At 42.0% G+C, this 19,033-nt stretch overlaps 1 protein-coding gene across 10 annotated transcripts in view; it reads right to left on the reverse strand.

Moving 5' to 3' along the window:
• Window positions 1-19,033, reverse strand: part of CTNND2 (catenin delta 2) — a 629,651-nt gene that overhangs the window by 264,714 nt on the left and 345,904 nt on the right. For 6 of the 10 annotated variants that reach the window (XM_050328001.1, XM_050328015.1, XM_050327986.1 and 3 more), the window contains 2 exons: window positions 13,783-13,955; window positions 3,903-4,470 (listed from right to left, as the gene is read on the reverse strand). In XM_050328001.1, the coding sequence (XP_050183958.1) occupies window positions 3,903-4,470; window positions 13,783-13,955 (741 nt within the window). The remainder of the gene's footprint in view (window positions 1-3,902; window positions 4,471-13,782; window positions 13,956-19,033) is intronic. The other 4 variants (XM_050328005.1, XM_050328022.1, XM_050328028.1 and 1 more) reach the window with 2 other exon arrangements.

Consider the following 19,033-nt stretch of genomic DNA (forward strand, 5'->3'; position numbering starts at 1 on the left):
CCTGAAGGGATGTTTCTGCTGCTTGCTGTCTTACACACTTCTCCTTCCATGCAAAAAGGGCTGCTTTGGTGAGTTTTGCTCACAGCAGCACTCTGCAGCTCAGTCTAGGTGTGGAAGCTACAAGAAGGTATTTACAAACTGCGCTTTCTAGATTCAAATTGCTGCTTGAATAGATGACGGAATATGCTTTGGAGTGGTGCAGAGCAGAAAAATACTTTTAAAACTGTAATTGCAGATCATAGCAATGAAGCAGCTAGACTAAGAATAAACACAGCAAGTGTACACTCACCAGAATCACTATATACACATGTACACACATACCCATCCACGCACATACTTGGCAATGGCAACAGCTCAAGTATAACTAGACTAAAAGCCATTTCTGAAGACGTTTCTAAGGTTACTCGGTTAAAACTGAGTCATTGCATGCTGTTGCATGTCTCATTTGAAATTCAGGATGAAGTCTAAGAATTGCCATTTTTATAATTTCAAGTTGTTTCATAATCGAATTTGTAGGAAATTAATATAAAAAATGCCATCTCTTCAGTTAAGTTTTACACAGATTATGTTTTGGGCAATCTTTGTAACTTTTGATTTCAGTCTTTTTAAAAATGGATCATATCTGAATGTCTTCTCTTTTAAATACCTAAGGTTGGCAGTGATGCAATTTGGCTTGTTTAGCACACTGAAACCCAGTATTACTCATGAACTAGACAGCTCCAGGACAAATTTCTGATATATCGCAAAAATAATTAAAACAAATGTATTATTTGTATTTCCAGTAATTACTACAAATAATAATTTTTTTATTCCCAGAGATTAAAAAAATATTACTTCATATAACATCATCCCTGTGATGACACATACATATCAATGTACCTTCACATTAATCACAGCAGGCAAACCATCAATCAGTGCAATGTGACAACTATTCTCCACTCCTTCTCCTCTCTCTCGAAAAAAAACCAAAGCCCAACAAAAACAACAAACAAACCACCAAAACAACAACAACAACAAAAGGAACAAATAAAACAACAAAAAAACCCAACTCATCTTTAGATGTTGTGAACAGGAAGCAAAAATGTTATTTATTGAACATTAGCCTTATTAGCCTTTCAAAATACAATTGCATGCTATCCCTCTCCATGGATTTGATTTTTAACACAATGATTGAAAAGCTCCTGTAATATATAATACATATACAACTCAAATACTAAACCTGTTGTGAGCAAAAATACCCATAGAAAAAAATAATAAAGGTTGCTTTAGTAGTATCTGTACCATCTGATCCTGCCTAGCTCTAAAGCATATGTTAATTTTAAGCCCCTGTGTAGTCCATAGACTTCAGGGAATCCAGTGAAAGTCTAGAAGATTAGTCAGGCACTTAACACTGCTAGCAAATGTGTAATTCCGGGATGGCAGGGAGGCCATGAGGAACAAGCTTCAGAATGGCAATGGAAAATAAGGGGTGGGAGCACACAATAGGAATCCTTTGCAAAAGAATGGGTCATGTGATAGAGCTCCTTTCAAGGACTACTTGAAAGGCATGTCACCACTGGGCGGGGGGGGAAGGTATTTATTAACTTATTGTTGCTTACACTGATTCTTTTCAAGTAGCAATACTATCTCTTCATTTCTGCCACCTAATACTTATTCAGATTACAGGATTTTCCATTTGTTATGAAATAAAACAAAGAGAGGTTTTGCATATCTTAAAGCAAATCCTTATGAGATACAATGACTCAGGAGATTGGTATATTTGTTCTGGTCAACCCAACACTCAGAAAAATTCATGCTGTTTATAAATTTTTACAAACTTAACAGGAAACTCAAATGATCAATCACTATTTTGCTTCCATACAAAAATCTGCACAAAAATAAACCAGCCACTTCCTAAATGCATGTATGTACAGGTTTTTTCTTCACCAAAGCCATAAATCAATGAATCAAGCAACTCCCTGCAGTAGGCTTTAAAAAGAGGCAGGTTATGCAAGATGCAGAAGAACTCTTATCAATAGCATTTGTTTAAAAGCAGTCCATGAAAATGAATGTCAGTTTCTTAACTTTTATTCAAATTGAACTAGAAGGCCCTATTAGGAATGCCTGTAGAATCACTATTGGCCAAAAAGGCCAAAAAGCCTAAATTCACATCACAGCTTGGATCTAGCCTAAGACAAAGAGCTCCTCCAACACTCTAGCACCTTCAGAGTTATTATGACGGACCTTAAACCCTACAGAAACAAGTTCTGACTAAGCTATCATCACAATTTGATGCTGCAATGCTGTAAAAGATGCCTTCTTCAAAAAAAAAACAAAACCAAAACAACAAACAAACAAAAACAAACCAAAACCCCAATACCATACAGGTTCCTTTGCTAAAAGTATATAAAACAGAAAAATGGACCATGCCTGTTAGAAACTTCCCAAAGACTTCTATCCTAGAACAAAGGTAAGAAAAATCAGGAAAATACTGGTTGTTCATAGCCACAGGTATATAAGTTCTAAATCTACTTTTTTCTCTGTTCTTTGATGCTGACAGCTCCCTCCATGCCTTTTTATACCGCAACAACTTTTGCTACAGGATGAAGTTAGAAAACTCCCTAAAATAAAAAGTCTGTGGCAATTTTAAATTTTCTCTTTAGAAAGGTACTATTTTATACCTGTGGCCAAGGGTATGATGGACTACAATGGGGGAAGTTTGACTAATATAACTAATGGTTTATTTATTTATAAATAAACCATTTTGTATTTTGAGCTTGGCTATTTGACAACAGGCTTGATATAAGTGCCCCAAGATCTCCATTTTAGCATTATTTAGTGATTCTGTTGCTTTACACATTCTGAAATTTATATATATATATAAACATATATAAAGTTTCTAAATCCCTGCCCTTTAAATATGAAAAAGCCCTCCATCAAATAGTTCTTACAAGGAGATAGATTACAACTGTAGTTTATTATCAGTTAATTCAATGTATGTGTTTAGACACACTGGAATTACATAGGATGCTAACAACAGCTGGAGTGGGGGAGGGGAGATGGGTAAAAGGAGAAAGGGGGATGAGGTCTTAACTCCAGTAAGAAACTTGTGTACCTGACCGATAAACTCAGCTAAACTTCTTTATGTATCCTATTTATCTTCAAATCTATTTATGTCACAGAAGAGAACATATGAGCATAGCAGCTGTTACTATAGCAATGAAACTGGAAATTTTGAGAACACAAAAAAAAAACACCCCTTGAAGGATGCTCAGTTTAGCAGAGAGATGGTTTAGAGAACAGCACACCAGTATCTCACTTCTTAGGATCTGCTCAAAGTCTGCGGTTACAGAGACATTAAATCAGCTGTAACTGCCTGTTCCCCAAAGAGCACTTGAAGCCAAATCACCGCTACCTATTACTCGTCACGACTCGGTACACCAGGAGTTTCTGCTAAGTAACCCCAAACTTGTCAAGTACGCCAGAATCGCCTGTAAATCCGGGGATGCGCGATTCTTTGCAAAAGGCTCACAGGTTCTGATCGCGGCAGAGAAGGGATTCGCCATAGTAACAAACCCCCACCCGCACCGCGGGTCACAGCGGGGAGCTCGGCGCGGCGAGCCCCGCATCCCCCTCGGCACCACGCACACCTGCCCGGCGCCGGGAAGGCGGGACAAGCCGGGAGAAGTCAGGTACTTTCCTCAAGCAGCGGGCAGGCAGTCTGCATCTACGGGCACGAACCGGGATGAAACCCACCCACAGTCCTCCCACATTTACCGGATTTCTGTCAAACCCATCCCGCTCCCCACCACCCCTCCCCGGCCGGCGGCCTGCCACCCCGCCTCCCGTCCCTCGCCCCCACCGCCTCCGCGCACCCCCCGTCCCCCGCCGCGGACCCGAGGCGCTGCCGGCCGCGGTTTTACCTGCGAGGGAGCCGGGTCTCTGCAGGGTGGCGGTGGCGTACAGCTCCTGGGAGTGCTTGCTGTACTGATCGGCAGCGTGAACCAGCCGCTTGGTAGGCGACAGGGTGGCGTAAGTGCCGATGGTGGAGCTTAACTGGTGGATAGGAGAGGAGGAAATGTTAGACTGGACGGTGGGCGGGGAGGTCACTCGGATGGGGGATGGCGACAGTCCCGCCGAGGAGACGACGATGTTGATGGGCGAGCTGGTGCTGTAGGACTTGGCCAGGCGGCTGGGGGACTGCTTCGGGGAGGAGAGGCGCTGCGCGGTGGCGTAGGCGGCGCCCTCGGCGGCGGAGCCGGCCCGCGGCAGCTTGGTGGGGGAGCCGCCGGGCTGGGCGGGCAGCGGGGAGCTCACCCGCTGCGCCGGCAGCGTGGAGCTGGCGTAGTAGAGCGCGGCGGCGTGCTGGGGCTCGGGCAGGTGGAAGGCGCTGCCGTGGCTGGGCGCGAAGGGCTCCCGCGGCTGCGGGGCGGCGGGCGGCGGCGGCGGCTCCGGGCCGCCCGGGTGGGCGCCGCGGCCCCCCGGGCCCTGCTGCGGGAAGGAAAGGCAGAGGCGTCAGCGGGGGGCGGCGGCGGGGGTCGCCCCGCTCACCCCGGCCCTGCGAAGGCGGGGGCCCGCTGGCCGGGGAAGCCCCCCGGCTGCCCGCAGCACCCTCTCTGACCTCGAAGCAGATCGGCACCCGGCGCCCGCGGGATTACGGGGCTCGTTAATCTGCTAAAGCATTCCCAGCCTTTGAGAGGGGAAAAAAAACCTGCCGCCGGCTCGGGCCCAGCGGCGTCGAAAGTCTTCCCGACGGCTGAAGCCGGCACCCGGCCGTGGGGCGCAGCGCTCCGGGGCGCCGGAACGCGCTCGCCTGCCGATCCCTAAACCAGGCAGAGGTTAGCCCCGGCTCAAATAAATACATGCATACAGAGGTACGCCCGCGCCCCTTTATTCTGCATACATTATAGAAGAGCAGCCGAAACCACGGAAAGGGCTTTAATGGAGTAACTTTCCTCGGTTTCCAGCAATCTCTGTCCGCACGAGGAGAGGCACCACGTCGGACGGGGGCAGGCACCGCACCGGGGATTCCCTATCCCCGGAGGCAGCAGGACCACGGCCCCGGCGTCGTGTAAAGGGGCGGAGGGAGGGGAATCCCGGGCCCATCCTCGCCAAGCCCCGCCGGCAGCACGGAAAGCGGCCGCCTCGTACTTATTTACGCTGCACGAAAGGGGCGGGAGGTACGGGAGGAGCTGCCGGGGCCGGGCCCTCCCCCGGACCGCATGCAGCGGGGAACCTGCATCCGGATGGAGGGAGGGAGCTCCCCGCACGGACCGGCTGGCCGAGGGCAGGGCAGCGCTAAGTTCCTCCGAAGGGCGGTAATTGAAGGGGGCTGGGCAAAAGGAGCGAGCGAAAATCCTCGGGAGATGCTGCCTATGAGAAATTTCGATTATGTGCCTGAGCAGCTTCTGAAGCCGCAGAGGATGGAGCTTGCCCTCACACAGACGGCTTCCCCTTTTTTTTGTCGGGGATCTTAAGCTCAGGAGAACATCTGTGAATCTGGTAACATTAAAATCCTCTCATAACTGCACCCCGCAGTGAGCGAGAGCTCAGCACTGTTGGAAGATGCACTCTTGGATTCAGATACTGGGGTTTTTTTCCTGGTTATGCAGGGGATTTACTTGAAACCTCAGAAAGCGCTCCACATCCTCAGAATATAGACAGTGTGGTTTGAATCGGTGTGACCAGTGCTTCGCCGGAGCACACACGCACACCTCAGCTACTGATTTCATTAGCGAGAAGAGGCTTTAAAATGAGAATAATGAGTTTTGTGACTCAATTCAAAGAGGTGTGATGAATGCCAAGAGCAGCATTGTTATACATTTAAATAACAATGTGGGTTTTTAGTAGCGTCCTACAGAAAAAACCAGATTGCAACCGGACTTGTCTATCTCGCATTGGCCTTTTTAGCCATCAACGCGCTTGTAGCAACCGTGGGTAGAGCCCTTCTCAAATCTTCGTTCGTGAAGCCTAGCCATGATGACAGAAAAAAAGAAAACCAAATAAGTAAGAAAAAGCACCATGTTCCTGCTATGAAATTTGATTTATTTTCACTAGGATACTCAATAAAGGATTTGGTCAGGAACTGAGGACAAGGTAACTAATCAGAGTAAAGAATAAACAAGGTTCAAAATGCCAGAAATGTGTACTTCTACCTATGTATGCCCACTGGGAACTTTTCTGTCCTTTTTTTCATCTTAAATGCCTTGCATCTGGGGGAAGAATATGTATTTTCCTAGAGAGCGACAAGAAACAAGGTTTTAGAGAAGCTGCTCCTGGTGCTTTGCTCTCAGTTGTTAGTAGCAGGGAAGAAACTACAACACTTATTGCGTTCAGGCCTCTCAAGGGAGCACTGCCAGACCCAAACCTCACTGGCTTCCGAGAGGTTTTGCACCTCATAGAGCAATGGCTTTACAGATAGATGAAGTGTAAACTATTCCCTCGAGGTGCTCTGTGTGGTAACTCCAGGACGAGCAAGTGGATCACAGATGTAAGTAGCCTGCTGTCTTTTGAGTTGGACTGTTCTGATGGCAGCAGCGAGTTACAAACACCACAGCATCAAGTACAAGGCTTGAAATTTTCATAAATGGGCAACAAGTGCAAGTTGCTCGTTTGAAACACTCCTGACAAAAATCAGGAAGGCCAGCTCTAGGAACATCAATGAACTTTCAAAAGCTACTTTCATGCTGAGCTACTTACCGTGTCTGCTTTAAACTGGGAAGAAGGGCTACTCTGCAACTGACTGTCCAATAATGTATTTGACAGGAGTACAGTTTTCACTTTCCAGGTTTAGACTATATGGTAACAACTTTTATAAAACAAAAACAAGCCAGCATGATTTAAGACAACATGGACAGAACAAATTCTGCACATAACGAAAGGTCATTCAAACCAGCTACATTATCAATTGGTATTTGTAAATAAATATTACTTTTTGGACTGTTAAGTGGCATAATAATTTGTTTTGTAATAAACGCTGTTCCAAAAATACAGTCTTCTGCAATAGTACCTGGGTCTTCTGCAACACACTGCTAACATAATGGTAAATTGGACAGTTTTGTCTTGATCATAAGGATTTTACACAAGTATTATCATCATGTATACAAAATTTCTTTTTCTAATCTGCTTCCACGCTGCTTGATGTGTCAGGGATTTAGAGTAATTAATTTCAAGTAAACCAATGTTATTCCATATTCCTAATAAATCTCTATAAAGCTGTGGGCATTCTACAAGTACTAATTCAAAAAAACAAAAACAAAAAAATAAAATCCCATTTCATGACTATTTGTTATATGGAGCAAAGTATAGTGGAGGGACACAAGAATTAAATGCTTAATTAGAAGTGCAGTGTATAGCCCTTCTTAAAAGGCTAAGCATTTGCTCTGTGTGAAGTAGAGAACTTTTGGGTGAACACACTGCAATGAAAACATTAGCATGCAGTATTTTCTAGGATGTGACTAATCTCAGACCTGTCTTAAATGTACCATGAGGTTCTTATATTTTTTCAAAGGGACAAGTGTACAGTAACATTCTCCATGTATGTTTTCAGAGGCAAAATGTGTTTTAGTTTCTCCTTGTGTTTCTCCCAGTCTGTTGCCTAAGACATCCATACAGGCATGTCATTGTTCATCCTGCAATATGACATACTTCATATATAAGAATGAATTACAATGGTATTTTTCCTTTTATCCATTACTGTCAACCTCATAACAAAACTGCGTTTAAGCTAATAATCTGAGAACAAATTTGCATCCCAATTATTATATCCTCCTGCATCAACCTCTTTCATAGAAGTGAATAAAAGTCAAGGACTTTCGTACTAAAGACCTATAAATACTCATTCTAAAAACCAAAGATTTCATTTTTCTAGTATCCCAAAGAAAAGTAGCCTTGCTTATTTGCATTCAATATATGGATTCTGGTATATGCTTTCTAGTAGCAGGAATTTGTGAAAAAAAAAAAAAAACAAAAACAAAACCAAGGAGAACATTAATACAGCTATGAAAATATTTTCTTCCCCATTTAATCTTACAAAGATCATTTTCTACTGATACGGACAAAACAAGAAATATTTTTGTATACAAAAAATTACTGAGGGTTTCCAGTTAGGTTATAGGAGACTAGACAACAGTCTAACTGTTGTTTGTCTGTTCATTCAAGCATTTAATGCACTAAATTTTAGGAAAAATAGCTTTTTTTGTTTGTGTGGATTTTTTTCCCTTTTTTTTTGCAATTCCAATTGCAAATGTATATCAGAATTGAAACATTAAATTAACCAAAAAGGAGTAAATGAAAGACTGCATGATAGGATTTCTGTTTATGGAGTGGAATTGAGAGGCGCAAATAACTGTGTTGACTTATTTATTCTGCAGAAAATTTTTTCATGGATAAGGAATTACAAAATCCTAGATGACTAGACGGTTTATGTGAAACTTTGGGGTCAGCTGCTAATTACTGAAACAGGAGCATGTTGATTCCTGGAGATTGCTCCCAGAGGGAAAAAGGTGTCTAACACTAGCAAAACCTGAATAGCAAAAATCTCAGAGAACAAGACGACCATTATGATGTCAGAAGGTGCAGCAAATCTACTTGATGTATCATCTATAATCCCTTCAAACCATTTGCTTCTTTAAGATGTGAAAACAGAAACCCAAAACCTGTTGGGGTCTGTGTATCTATGCTTGTGTATCTATAATTCACAGGTGCTAAGAAACAGAACTTCTGTCAGTGCAACCACCTGAGTCTCAGAAACAGAACTAAAACCAGAAAAGCCTTCCTAGTAATTTCCTGAGAATGAGGTAATGATGCAATTTCCAGGAAAATGCTGGAAAAATTTGAATCATGGTGCTAGTTACCTTTGAGAAATGATAATTTGCACTCAGTGTCCTTTGTACTTCTCTGACAGGTAACAGAAGAAACGGAAAAGTTATGTTACATTTGAGTCAGTCTACATGCTCATCTTAGGTCTGGATAAGATTCTGTTCACAAGCACTTTTAGTTTAGCAATAAATGCCAGCACAAGCTTTCAGCTCGTTTTGCTCTCAGGAACTTTCAGGCATCTCTTGGCCCTTAAAATCAAAAACAAGATCATATCTCATGAATACAAACATAATCATATGTACCACACTGATGCCCATGTAAAGACCCTTTCTCTTGATTCTAGGGAGGATTTTCCAATTGTATGCTCAAGTTGTGTGGAAGACATCCCCCCAGGCTGCTTAGGCTTTTGAATATTGGTGTGTGTTGCTAGCTTTAGGCAGAAAACTTGATCATCCTTACTAGGGTTTTCAAGAGACACCCTAAGCATGCAGGTCTGTTTCACAATCTCAGTTATGCTCTGTGCTCTTTCAGAGACTGCAAGACTTGCCAGTTTATTGAGGGCTACTTTTTTTTCTGTCAACCCAAAGAATGTTCCATAAGGCTTCACTCAAGGTATCACTCTGCTCTGGTCCAATGCCTCTATCAAAACTCTTATATAGGGCAGAAGAGTGCATGGGAAATTCTTAACATTCTCTAGTCTTTGGGATGCACACTTCAGTCTTTGGGCAGGACCTGAAGGAGGGCCCTTTTTCTGCAGGACTGCTTTAATTTATAAGTTCCTGACCTAACATCACGAAGATGTTACCTATGTTCAAATGCACTTAAACAGTAATAAATGCCAGACTATCCTCTGGATCTCTCAAATATGGCCTATTCCATCTGTTTCTCCTGATTTTGTTCCATAGTTCCACCCCAAACATTCTAACACCATTAGAAAAATTTGTCAGCCTACCTTATCCTGATCTCAATGGCCACACATATAGCTGAAGGTAGATAATATTATTGTAGTTTTCTACATCCAGAAACAGAATTGTGTGAAATCCTTTCACAGAGTGTCCAGAGATGGTCAATCTCTGCTTTTAAAGCAGCAATGAAAGCTGCAATCATTACCTATTGTAGGATTAAACCAGCACTGCAGATCTTCACTGCCATAAGCACTACTAGTGAATTGTTCTCTGAGTGCTGTAATAAGAGTAATCTGTCTTAAGATTTCATCTGTTTCCTTAATGACAGAAAACTTCTCATATTCACATTTAGAATCCAGTTATTAAACATGTCATCTACTATATCCTATCAGAAGTTAAGAACTTATTTTAGATTTTGTCTGGGTAGTTTTTGAAGCAGCCTATCATCTTGTGGACAGCATACAGTTTCTGCTTGACAACTGAACACATTCTAGCACTCATTTGCTCATGCACTAAATAGGGCTAGTGAGGTGTGATGGTCTGATGAATGACAAACTTATGACTTGTCTATAAGAAAAAGAGTATAAACAAGTTAGAAAATTAACTGTTAAATGGTTTGAGGTGGGTTTTTTTAACAGCTTCATTTTCCATCAACTTTTTGGTTTTTAGGGGTTTTCAATTCTGTGTCAGCTTATTCAGTCCAGAAGCATCAGGAGCATGGGATAATACACAGTAAGGATTTACCTGTGTTGCTGCCTCAGCCTCTGAAAAGACTGCAGCATTACCAAAAGCTAAACAAGTCCTCATCCAGAAATGTAAACTTCCCTTTCTGTTCACTTGCAAACACATGGCAGAACATGTTATGCTTTATATTCCTATGGTATCTACAACAAAAGATGACCACTCTCAAGAGTACAGTAAACCCGGTGTCCATGACACCCGGTCATTCTCAAGTTACATTGTCTAAACAGAAGATGCACTTTTGAGCAATTCATCTGCAAAATCTGCTAGTTTTCTTTTATTAAAACTCACTACTGACTCTTCACAAATAAACCTTGTTGATTAATAGAGGATATATCAGCATCTGGACACCAAGTTTGAAAAGCTGTTTTCAGTGGGGAAGCAGAGTAATTCCCTGCCAGAGGAGCAGTTTTTGCTATGAAATCCTATTCCAGTATCATTTAGAAGATAAAAGTTTTGTGTTCTAAAGCACTCAAAGCACAGGAAAAACTCTATGATCTATAATGAACTCCACCAAATTGACAAAAATGTTAGATTGCACTTTGTAGCACTATACAGGAAGTCCCAAGACTAATTAGTTTCTCTTTTTTATACAATTGCATTTTCACAAATTGTTCTTGCTGTCACAGCTGGCCTTGGGACTATTTACATTTTCTTTGCATGCATTTGGGCTATCACGTATGTTGAGAGATAGCTATATTCCTTGCACAGAAATACCAAAGGAAATTATCACAAACTGAGCAGTTTCAACTCCTGAGGCTTATTTTAATTATAATAGAGATAGCAAACCAATTCCAAGAATTGACATTTTTTTCCTCCTTAATTGTCGGATCAGCAACGGTCATATTGAGAACTTTATAATTTTGACTTTTGAATCTTCCTTTTCTTGGTTACCTCTTTTAAGCCTCCTTTATCTGCTTTTTATGGCGTTAATTCATAGTTTATATGACAGTCTGTTAGTAATTTCAAAATATATTTTAGTTGATCTGAAGTTGTCAGATTGCAGGATCGTGGTGTGAAAAATTATTAAGTTCTCTGAGTTATTTTTCTATAGGAAATCTACCACACAGTGTGGAGGGAAACGAGAAGAAAACTTATTTTCTGCCCTCTATACCAAGAAAACAAAGGATAGGAAAGGTTGCCTTACTAACTTACTAGTTACCTTTCTGAAGGAAACCAGTTCTCTGTGAAGTGGATGGTTCATGAGAGCTTCTCAGATCTAAGCTGTGGTTTTCGGTGTAATTTCAAAGAAGGAAATCTAGATAATTATTTTTCCTCCTCTGTAAATTCATCCTTTTCTATCAATGAGAATAACAAATTTTATATGAAGACTATAACTATTTCTAACCTCTACATAACTGCATAATTTTCCTTCTTGCCTTTTTTAAAAATAGATTCTTTTGCCTTCCCCTCTAATTTCTTCTTTGTTTTTGCTTCTGTTGCTCTCATAACCTGCTCCCTTTTCGTGGTCTTACTTTTTCCAGTCTCCTCAAGGACTTCACCACAGTCTTTCAGGTGAACCTCCAGGGTACAATGCTTTTCAAAAAGCACAGCTCCAGATGACACTGTTTTTAACAACATTCACCTGGAGAAATTGCCTTCCCATGGCATGGCTGGGTGCACTCTTTGCTATGTTGAAAAGCTGTCTGGATAGCTGGGCCCACAGAGTGGTGATGAATGATGCTACATCGAGTTGGTGGCCTGCCTCTATTGGGGCTCCCCAAGGCTCAGTACTGGGGAGAGCTCTGTTTCAGGAATAGTGTGGCCAGCCAGATCAGGGCAGTGATCATCCCCGGGTGTTCAGCACTGGTGAAGCCACACCTTGAATCCAGTGTTCAGTTCTGGACCCCTCACTACAAGAAAGACATTGATGTGCTGGAGTGGGTCTGGAGAAGGGCAGCAGAGCTGGAGAAGGGTCTGGAGCAGAAGTCTTAAGAGGAGCAGCTATGGGAGCTGGGGTTGTTTAGCCTGGAGAAGAGGAGGCTCAGTGGAGACCTCATCACTCTCTACAACTACCTGAAAGGAGGTTGTAGCCAGGCTGTCTCTTCTGCCAGGTAATGAGTGATAGGACAGGAGGAAATAGCCCCAAGCTGTACCAGCTGAGGCTCAGGTTGGACATCTGGAAGAATTTTTTCACTGAAAGGGTGGTTGAGTCATGATCCCTAAGGGTATCTAGAAGACATGCAGATGTGGCACTTGGGGACATATTTTATTGATGACCTTTGGAGTGCTGGGTTAGCCGTTGGACTCCATGTTTTTAGAGGTCTTTTCTGACCTAGAAGATTCTATGAAAAAGATGTACCTACCCAATTTGAAATTAAATGTAACTGTGCTTTATGTCATTTTTCAGTCTTAGAGGATAGGGAGCTTTTCTCAGCAAATTGAGAGAATAGAATATTGTAAGTCTCTCAGAGTCCCACAAACTGCACAATGACTATAATACTTGAAATCTCTTAGCAATTTAAGGCTTTGAAATTCAAATACTACTCTCCTCTACAGAATCCTGAATTATGAAATGTCTCAGTGTCACACTGAGATGATCTGCTTTGCTGGGATGGTTAAAATCTAAACAGAGAAAATAACCTGTGCTGACCAACGCAACCCAGTTAGACTTTGTTTAGGAACAGAAGCATAAACACTTCCAGAAATTTTTGTCTAATTGAAGCTTAACTTCCTAGTGAGAGGCTTTGATGTCACAGTAAAAAGCACAGAAGATGAAAGGGTTACATGTAAGAGCCAGGAAGGGTCGTGTAGACAGAGATATTTACAAAATTTTCATGAGTATCTGAAACAATCTTTTAAAATGTTTCAAATGTACAGGTGACTGTCTGATAAGCTGCTTGTTTTGCAATAAAGTTATTCTTACACTTGGGATTAGGACACAGCATCAGGTGATGCATGATATCCCAAGCAGGTTTCGCATCTGGTGTCAGTGTGGTTTTGTTTTTGTTTCCTGGCACTTACTGCTTTCAGTAATACGCTCATACCAAAGCTGGCAGGTCCTAAACCTTAGTATGGGCTCCTAATCAGCACAGTCACAGAAATTTGCTTTCAAAATTAAATGCTTAAACATGCTATTACCAGAAAATATATGCAAGTGAGTAAGTAAAACTGGCATGTAAATCCCCTTTTTAATCAGGATTACTTAATTACTATGCAAGTCAACCCACTCTAGATTTACAGACATCAAGATGGTAACTCCACCCTGCTGCAGGTGTGTTGAACAAGACAAAAAGCAAAGGCAGAAATTTAGGTGCAGGCAAGCACTGAACAGTTCTGTTTCCTGTACTCAACAGAAATTCAGATGTGAGAGATACCAATTGCTTAGGACACGTACCTGGCTGTAGCTCTGGATGGCACCTCTGGCCTGACTGCTGCGGGACGGGAGCTGGGCAGCTGCTGTTTCGCCCAGGGCGAGGGTCTGGTTGCTGTGGTAGCTGGCTGAGTACTGGAAAGACCCTTCAGGTTTGGAATTGAGTTGGAGTGCGCTCTGGGAGAGGAGGCCGGGCCCTGTGAGGACAGGATTTGAGAGCAGTCAGAAAGTCTCAGTGAAAGAGCATACCTATATTATGTCAAGTGAACCTTGAAATTATCAGATGTATCTGGCTTCAGATTTTCAATTTTGCTTGTCAGTAATAAAAATCACATACCTTACTTTGTTTCTTTACCACTCAGTCATCATCATTATTGTGTTCAAGCAACAGACCATATTGCCTTCTTTGCCAGAAATGTGTGGTTTCGACCGATGAAGAAATTCTATGCTTAAACAAACCCAACTGTACTATTTGATAAAGAAATCTTGATTTTCAACTCACAACAGTTGATGATGGCTGTTTCCCCCCTAAGGATAAGCCTCGTTTATTTCACTTAATTATATCCAGTCGTTCTGCCTGGGAAATGCTAACTTGTCCCTCCACAGGCCCCCAGCACATTACATCTATTGATTACTGCCACTCTGTCCTATGCACATAGTGACGTAATGCTTTGGTGCCTGTAGGGAAGGATGGCAGCCTTTAAAATAATAATTGCTCTCTCATCATGCAGGACACACCCTGATCTCAGTGAATCTTTGAGGACTGTTTTGTCAGCCTATCTTACCTTCTCCATCACAGCACTGCATGTATAGGCAGGGAGCTTAAACTGGGACTGCCAGACTAAAGGGCATGTCAGGACCATGAACACCAACACTTTCCACAGTTATTTGGTAGTTCTGTGAAACTAAAACATGTTCTAATATTCATTAAGTTCATGAACAAGTGATTTAGCTTACTGCATGCTCATAGCAAATTTCCCAATTTTTGCCCTTAGACCATGTATCAGACAGGGAACAGTCTTATTTTCATGAAGAGATTGAGTGCACCCTCAGCAAATTTGCAGATGACCCCAAGCTGAGTGGTGCAGTTGACATACCTGAAGGATGGGATGCCACCCAGGGGGACCTGGCCAAGTTCAAGGAGTGGGCCCATGAGAATTTCATGCAGTTTAAGAAGACCGATGCAAGGTGCTGCATCCAGGTCAGGGCAACTCCTAGTATCAATAAAGGCTGAACAGCAGCCCTGCCAAGAAGGGCAGGTGTTGATGGGGTGCTGATGGCTGAGATGCTGGACATGACACAGCAATGTGTGTTTGCAGCCCGGAAAGCCAGCTGTGTCCTGGGCTGCATCTAAAGCAGTGTGGCCAGCAAGCTGAGGAAGGGGATTCCGCCCCTCTACTCTGCTCTGGTGATACCGCATCTGGAGTACTGCATCCATCTCTGCGGTTCTCAGCACAGGAGGAATTTCTGTTGGAGCAAGTCCAGAGAAGGGCCACAAAGATTATCGGAGGGCTTGAGCACCTCTCCTCTGAGGAAAGGCTGAGAGAACTGGGATTGTTCAGTCTGGAAAAGTGAGGGCTTCAGGGTGACCTAACTGTGGCATTGCAGTGCCTGAAGGGGGTCTACAGGAAAGATTGAGAGAGACTTTTTACAAGGGCATGTAGTAATAGGACAAGAGGGAATTGCTTCACACTGACAGAGTAGGTTCAGATTAGACAGTAGTAAGAAATTTGTCCCTGTGAGGGTGGTGAAACTTGGGCACAGGTTGCCCAGAGAAGCTGTGGATGCCCCATCCATGGAAAGTGTTCAAGGCTAGGTTGGGTGGGGCTTTGAGCAAACTGGTCTAGTAGAAGGTGTCCCTGTCCATGGCAGGAGGGTTAGAAGTACATGAACTTTAGGGTTCCTTCCAACCCTAACCATTCTGCGATTCTATGATTCTATGATACATGAAGAGCTAAATTAAAGAATACCTGCTTAATCCCTTTCTATATCTCCAGTGATTTTGGTCTCTACTGTCAGGGCCCAGTAGGTGAAATACAACAGGAGAGAAAAGGGTTATACTGTGGCCATTGCATGGGTTACAGAGAAGTCTACCTTCAACCCCACAGGTACAATCTACAGCACACTCAGTGGCTCCACAGGAATGACAGATTTATCTTCTGGTTAGCACTGACAAGCTCATGAGAGCACAGAAAGTGACACAAACCTTAAGGGATGTGAAATGATTACTATGATTTTGCTCCTACAGAACATGTGAAAAGTTCAGGTTTACAAAGACTCATGATTGAAAAATTCCAATGAATCTACCAGAAGTAACTTCCAGTACATTCCTGATACAAAGGTAATTTTATGACCTTTAAATCTTTGCTATGAGGACATACAGCTGCTCCAAAAAGATTTCTGCTTAGAAAATGTGCAAACAACCCCACCCCCAAAATACATGGAGAGTATTTTTTTCTCTAGCCTGTTTCTCAGATATGGCAGAACCATTATAACTGCTATTTTCAAAAATTCAACCCAAACTGCTCATATTATAAACAAATCGTAGTAGGCTATGTAAAGTGGAAGTGTTTGCATCTAAATTTAGTCTGGGATTATGATACTATTTTACATATCAACAGAATTTATACTGCAAAGTCAACTGCATTCATCAGAACATTCCAGATACAGGACAAATTTAGAACATAAGTACTGGTCCCTGTATTTCAGCAGTACAGAAGGAGGCAGGGCTCCATGTATGCTTGTGAGGTTTGTAAAAATGTATCACTTCCACAGAAGAGCTGAATTTAATCCTGAATGGGTGCTTATAAATCCAGCATTTGGTAACTTTCCATTCCTTGACAGTGCAAATAGGGTTTACAAAGCATTTTCCATTTAACTGATTTTGTTGCAATTTTTCTTCCTTAATGAGAGAAGTAGTTTCACAGGTTTGTTTTTTTTTTTTTTTAAAGAGCATAAAGAAAATACATGTTTAGTTTTAAAATATATCTCTAGGCTTTATTTTAATCTTTTGGATTTTGAGTTTTCACTGAGAATTTGTCTGTGATCAAGTGATGAACAAGATCAAGTTCAGAAAATTCACAAAAGCATAACTTTCCCATGAGAAGCAAAAGTTGCAGCAAGAAAGCAATTTTTGTGCGTGAAAGTGTTTGTACTCATTCTGAAAGTAATTATGCTGTGACATTTCTAAAGCTTAAATAATGATTAAACTATCACATGCTATGAACGCAATATGTTTAAATTTTCATTGCATCTGGCTTTCAAGTGCTGCTTTCCTATTACTGTGGCTCACTAGGGGATTTACATCACCATCTAGAAACACATACATGGGTTCCTTGCTCCATTTAGTTTAAACACTTCCACGCACTTAAAGAAACTTATCCAATCCATTGAAAAAAAAAAGAATGTAAAAAGTTTGGAGCGTATGGTTTTAATTTCACTAAAATACTCTATAGCAGTTTTTATTTTGTATCTTAACAAGCAGTAATGAACAATTAGATCATATATATATTTCAATAATTACAAACTAATTGGAGCCCCTGGTGGTCTAGTGGTAAAGGCGCGGCGCTATCACCGCAGAGACCCGGGTTCGATTCCCGGTCAGGGCCACTCCCGGGCAGGTGGGGCTCGTTAGCCCTTAAAGGCAACCCACCTACGTCCTGAGGACCTCGCTGCCACCGTCCAAGCTCGCTTGGCCCCGGCAGATGAACCTTAGGATTAAAGGGTGGGCTCAGTTCCGCGCACACTGTGTCTCACCTAAAAAATCCAATGCGCAGGCTGGAAGGTGGAAAAACCTTCCTCGGATCTTCGCTCGCGAAGACTGGCCATTATTATTATAAACAAACTAATTTGAGAGACACATCCAGATATTTTAAATAAACCTAGGGTTTTAAATAAGCCCAAGCAAACACAGAATAGAGTAGTAGCTGCACACCTGTGGGTATCCAAGTCTAAACTCAGCATACAAACTATAAGATACATTTGCGATCAATAAACATGATCTTGAAAAAAACACAAGTTCCTTTTTCAGGATTTAGGGACTACAAGCAGTCCTGCCTTGTCTGATAGGAAAAAAATTGATTGCTTTTCTCATTAACATTCTTGAGATTTCAATCTGAAGGTAAAACCAAGCCTTCTGAAGAGCCTGCAGCTCATCTAGAGGAGAAGTTTCTATATGCTGATGGCTCTTGACAACAACTAAAATTTCAACTCTGGCTAAAATTTAAACACTGTTGTGTTGGTATAAGAAAGTGTTCATCCAACTATTTTTCATTTGTTTTCAGAATAGTTAAGGCAGATGGAAATTCTCTATTTTCAGCTAGGCACTTGATATCACTAGTTAACTGCTAGCACAATTCAGTCTTAGTTGTTACCTTGATGAGCCATAACTAAATACAAATATTTAATTTAAACCAAGCCCTTTTGGCTTCATAGGGTTTAGTATAGCAGATATCGATGATTTGCAGTATTGCTTTAAAAATTTGCACTATGTTTTGTATCTATTTGAGAGTATGACAAAGATATAATTACATGTTTTCCTTTATGTTTTTCACCACCACATAAAAAATCTTTTTCCTTATGAAAACGAGTATTAGTGTTGGATTATTCATAGTTGATAATGAATAATTTTTTTTTTCACTGATTCAGTTAGTGCCATTTCCCTCCTGCATTCAAATAGTACATACAGATCAGAGTAAAAATTCAGGAAATAAAGTCAGAGCCATCATACTACAAGAGACATTGCTGTAGACTGACTTCAAATGATGGTGCAGGATATAGTAATTAACTCCTTACTTTATTTCCATTTCGGTGGAGAGGTTCTGCAGACAGTACCTTTCTCTTTCTCTTAACCTTGAGCAGAGCAGTGTGCAAGCCTCCCCAAGCTGTTCACCTTGGCCTCTATAACCCAGCTCAGTAAGGAGCTTGAGAGAGAGGGAGAGGCTATGTGTCTAGCTTGTGACACAAAGTGCACTTGAGCTGTGGAAAGCTGCTGGAGCACAGAGAACAGGCAAGAAGAAAACAAAGAGATGAAGATGGAGGATATGCCTGCATCAGGAGCCACCCTAGAATGAAATTTCAGAGGTAATGGAGAGCACTTTTTAGAGAAGGGAAATAGGAATTTCTTTAGTGGTTTGGAGACTCAGGTGACAGGCGTGGCAGGGTTAGAGGAAAATGAATCTCCCATTCAGGCAGAGAGGGGAAGTGCAGACTCTTTGAGAAGCCCTTTTCTTTAGTCTATATTACCCACCACTCTTACTATCAGTTATGTTGGCTA

This window comes from Myiozetetes cayanensis, unplaced genomic scaffold (genome assembly GCF_022539395.1).
Source record: "Myiozetetes cayanensis isolate MyiCay16 unplaced genomic scaffold, myiCay2020 scf1, whole genome shotgun sequence".
NCBI lineage: Eukaryota > Metazoa > Chordata > Aves > Passeriformes > Tyrannidae > Myiozetetes > Myiozetetes cayanensis.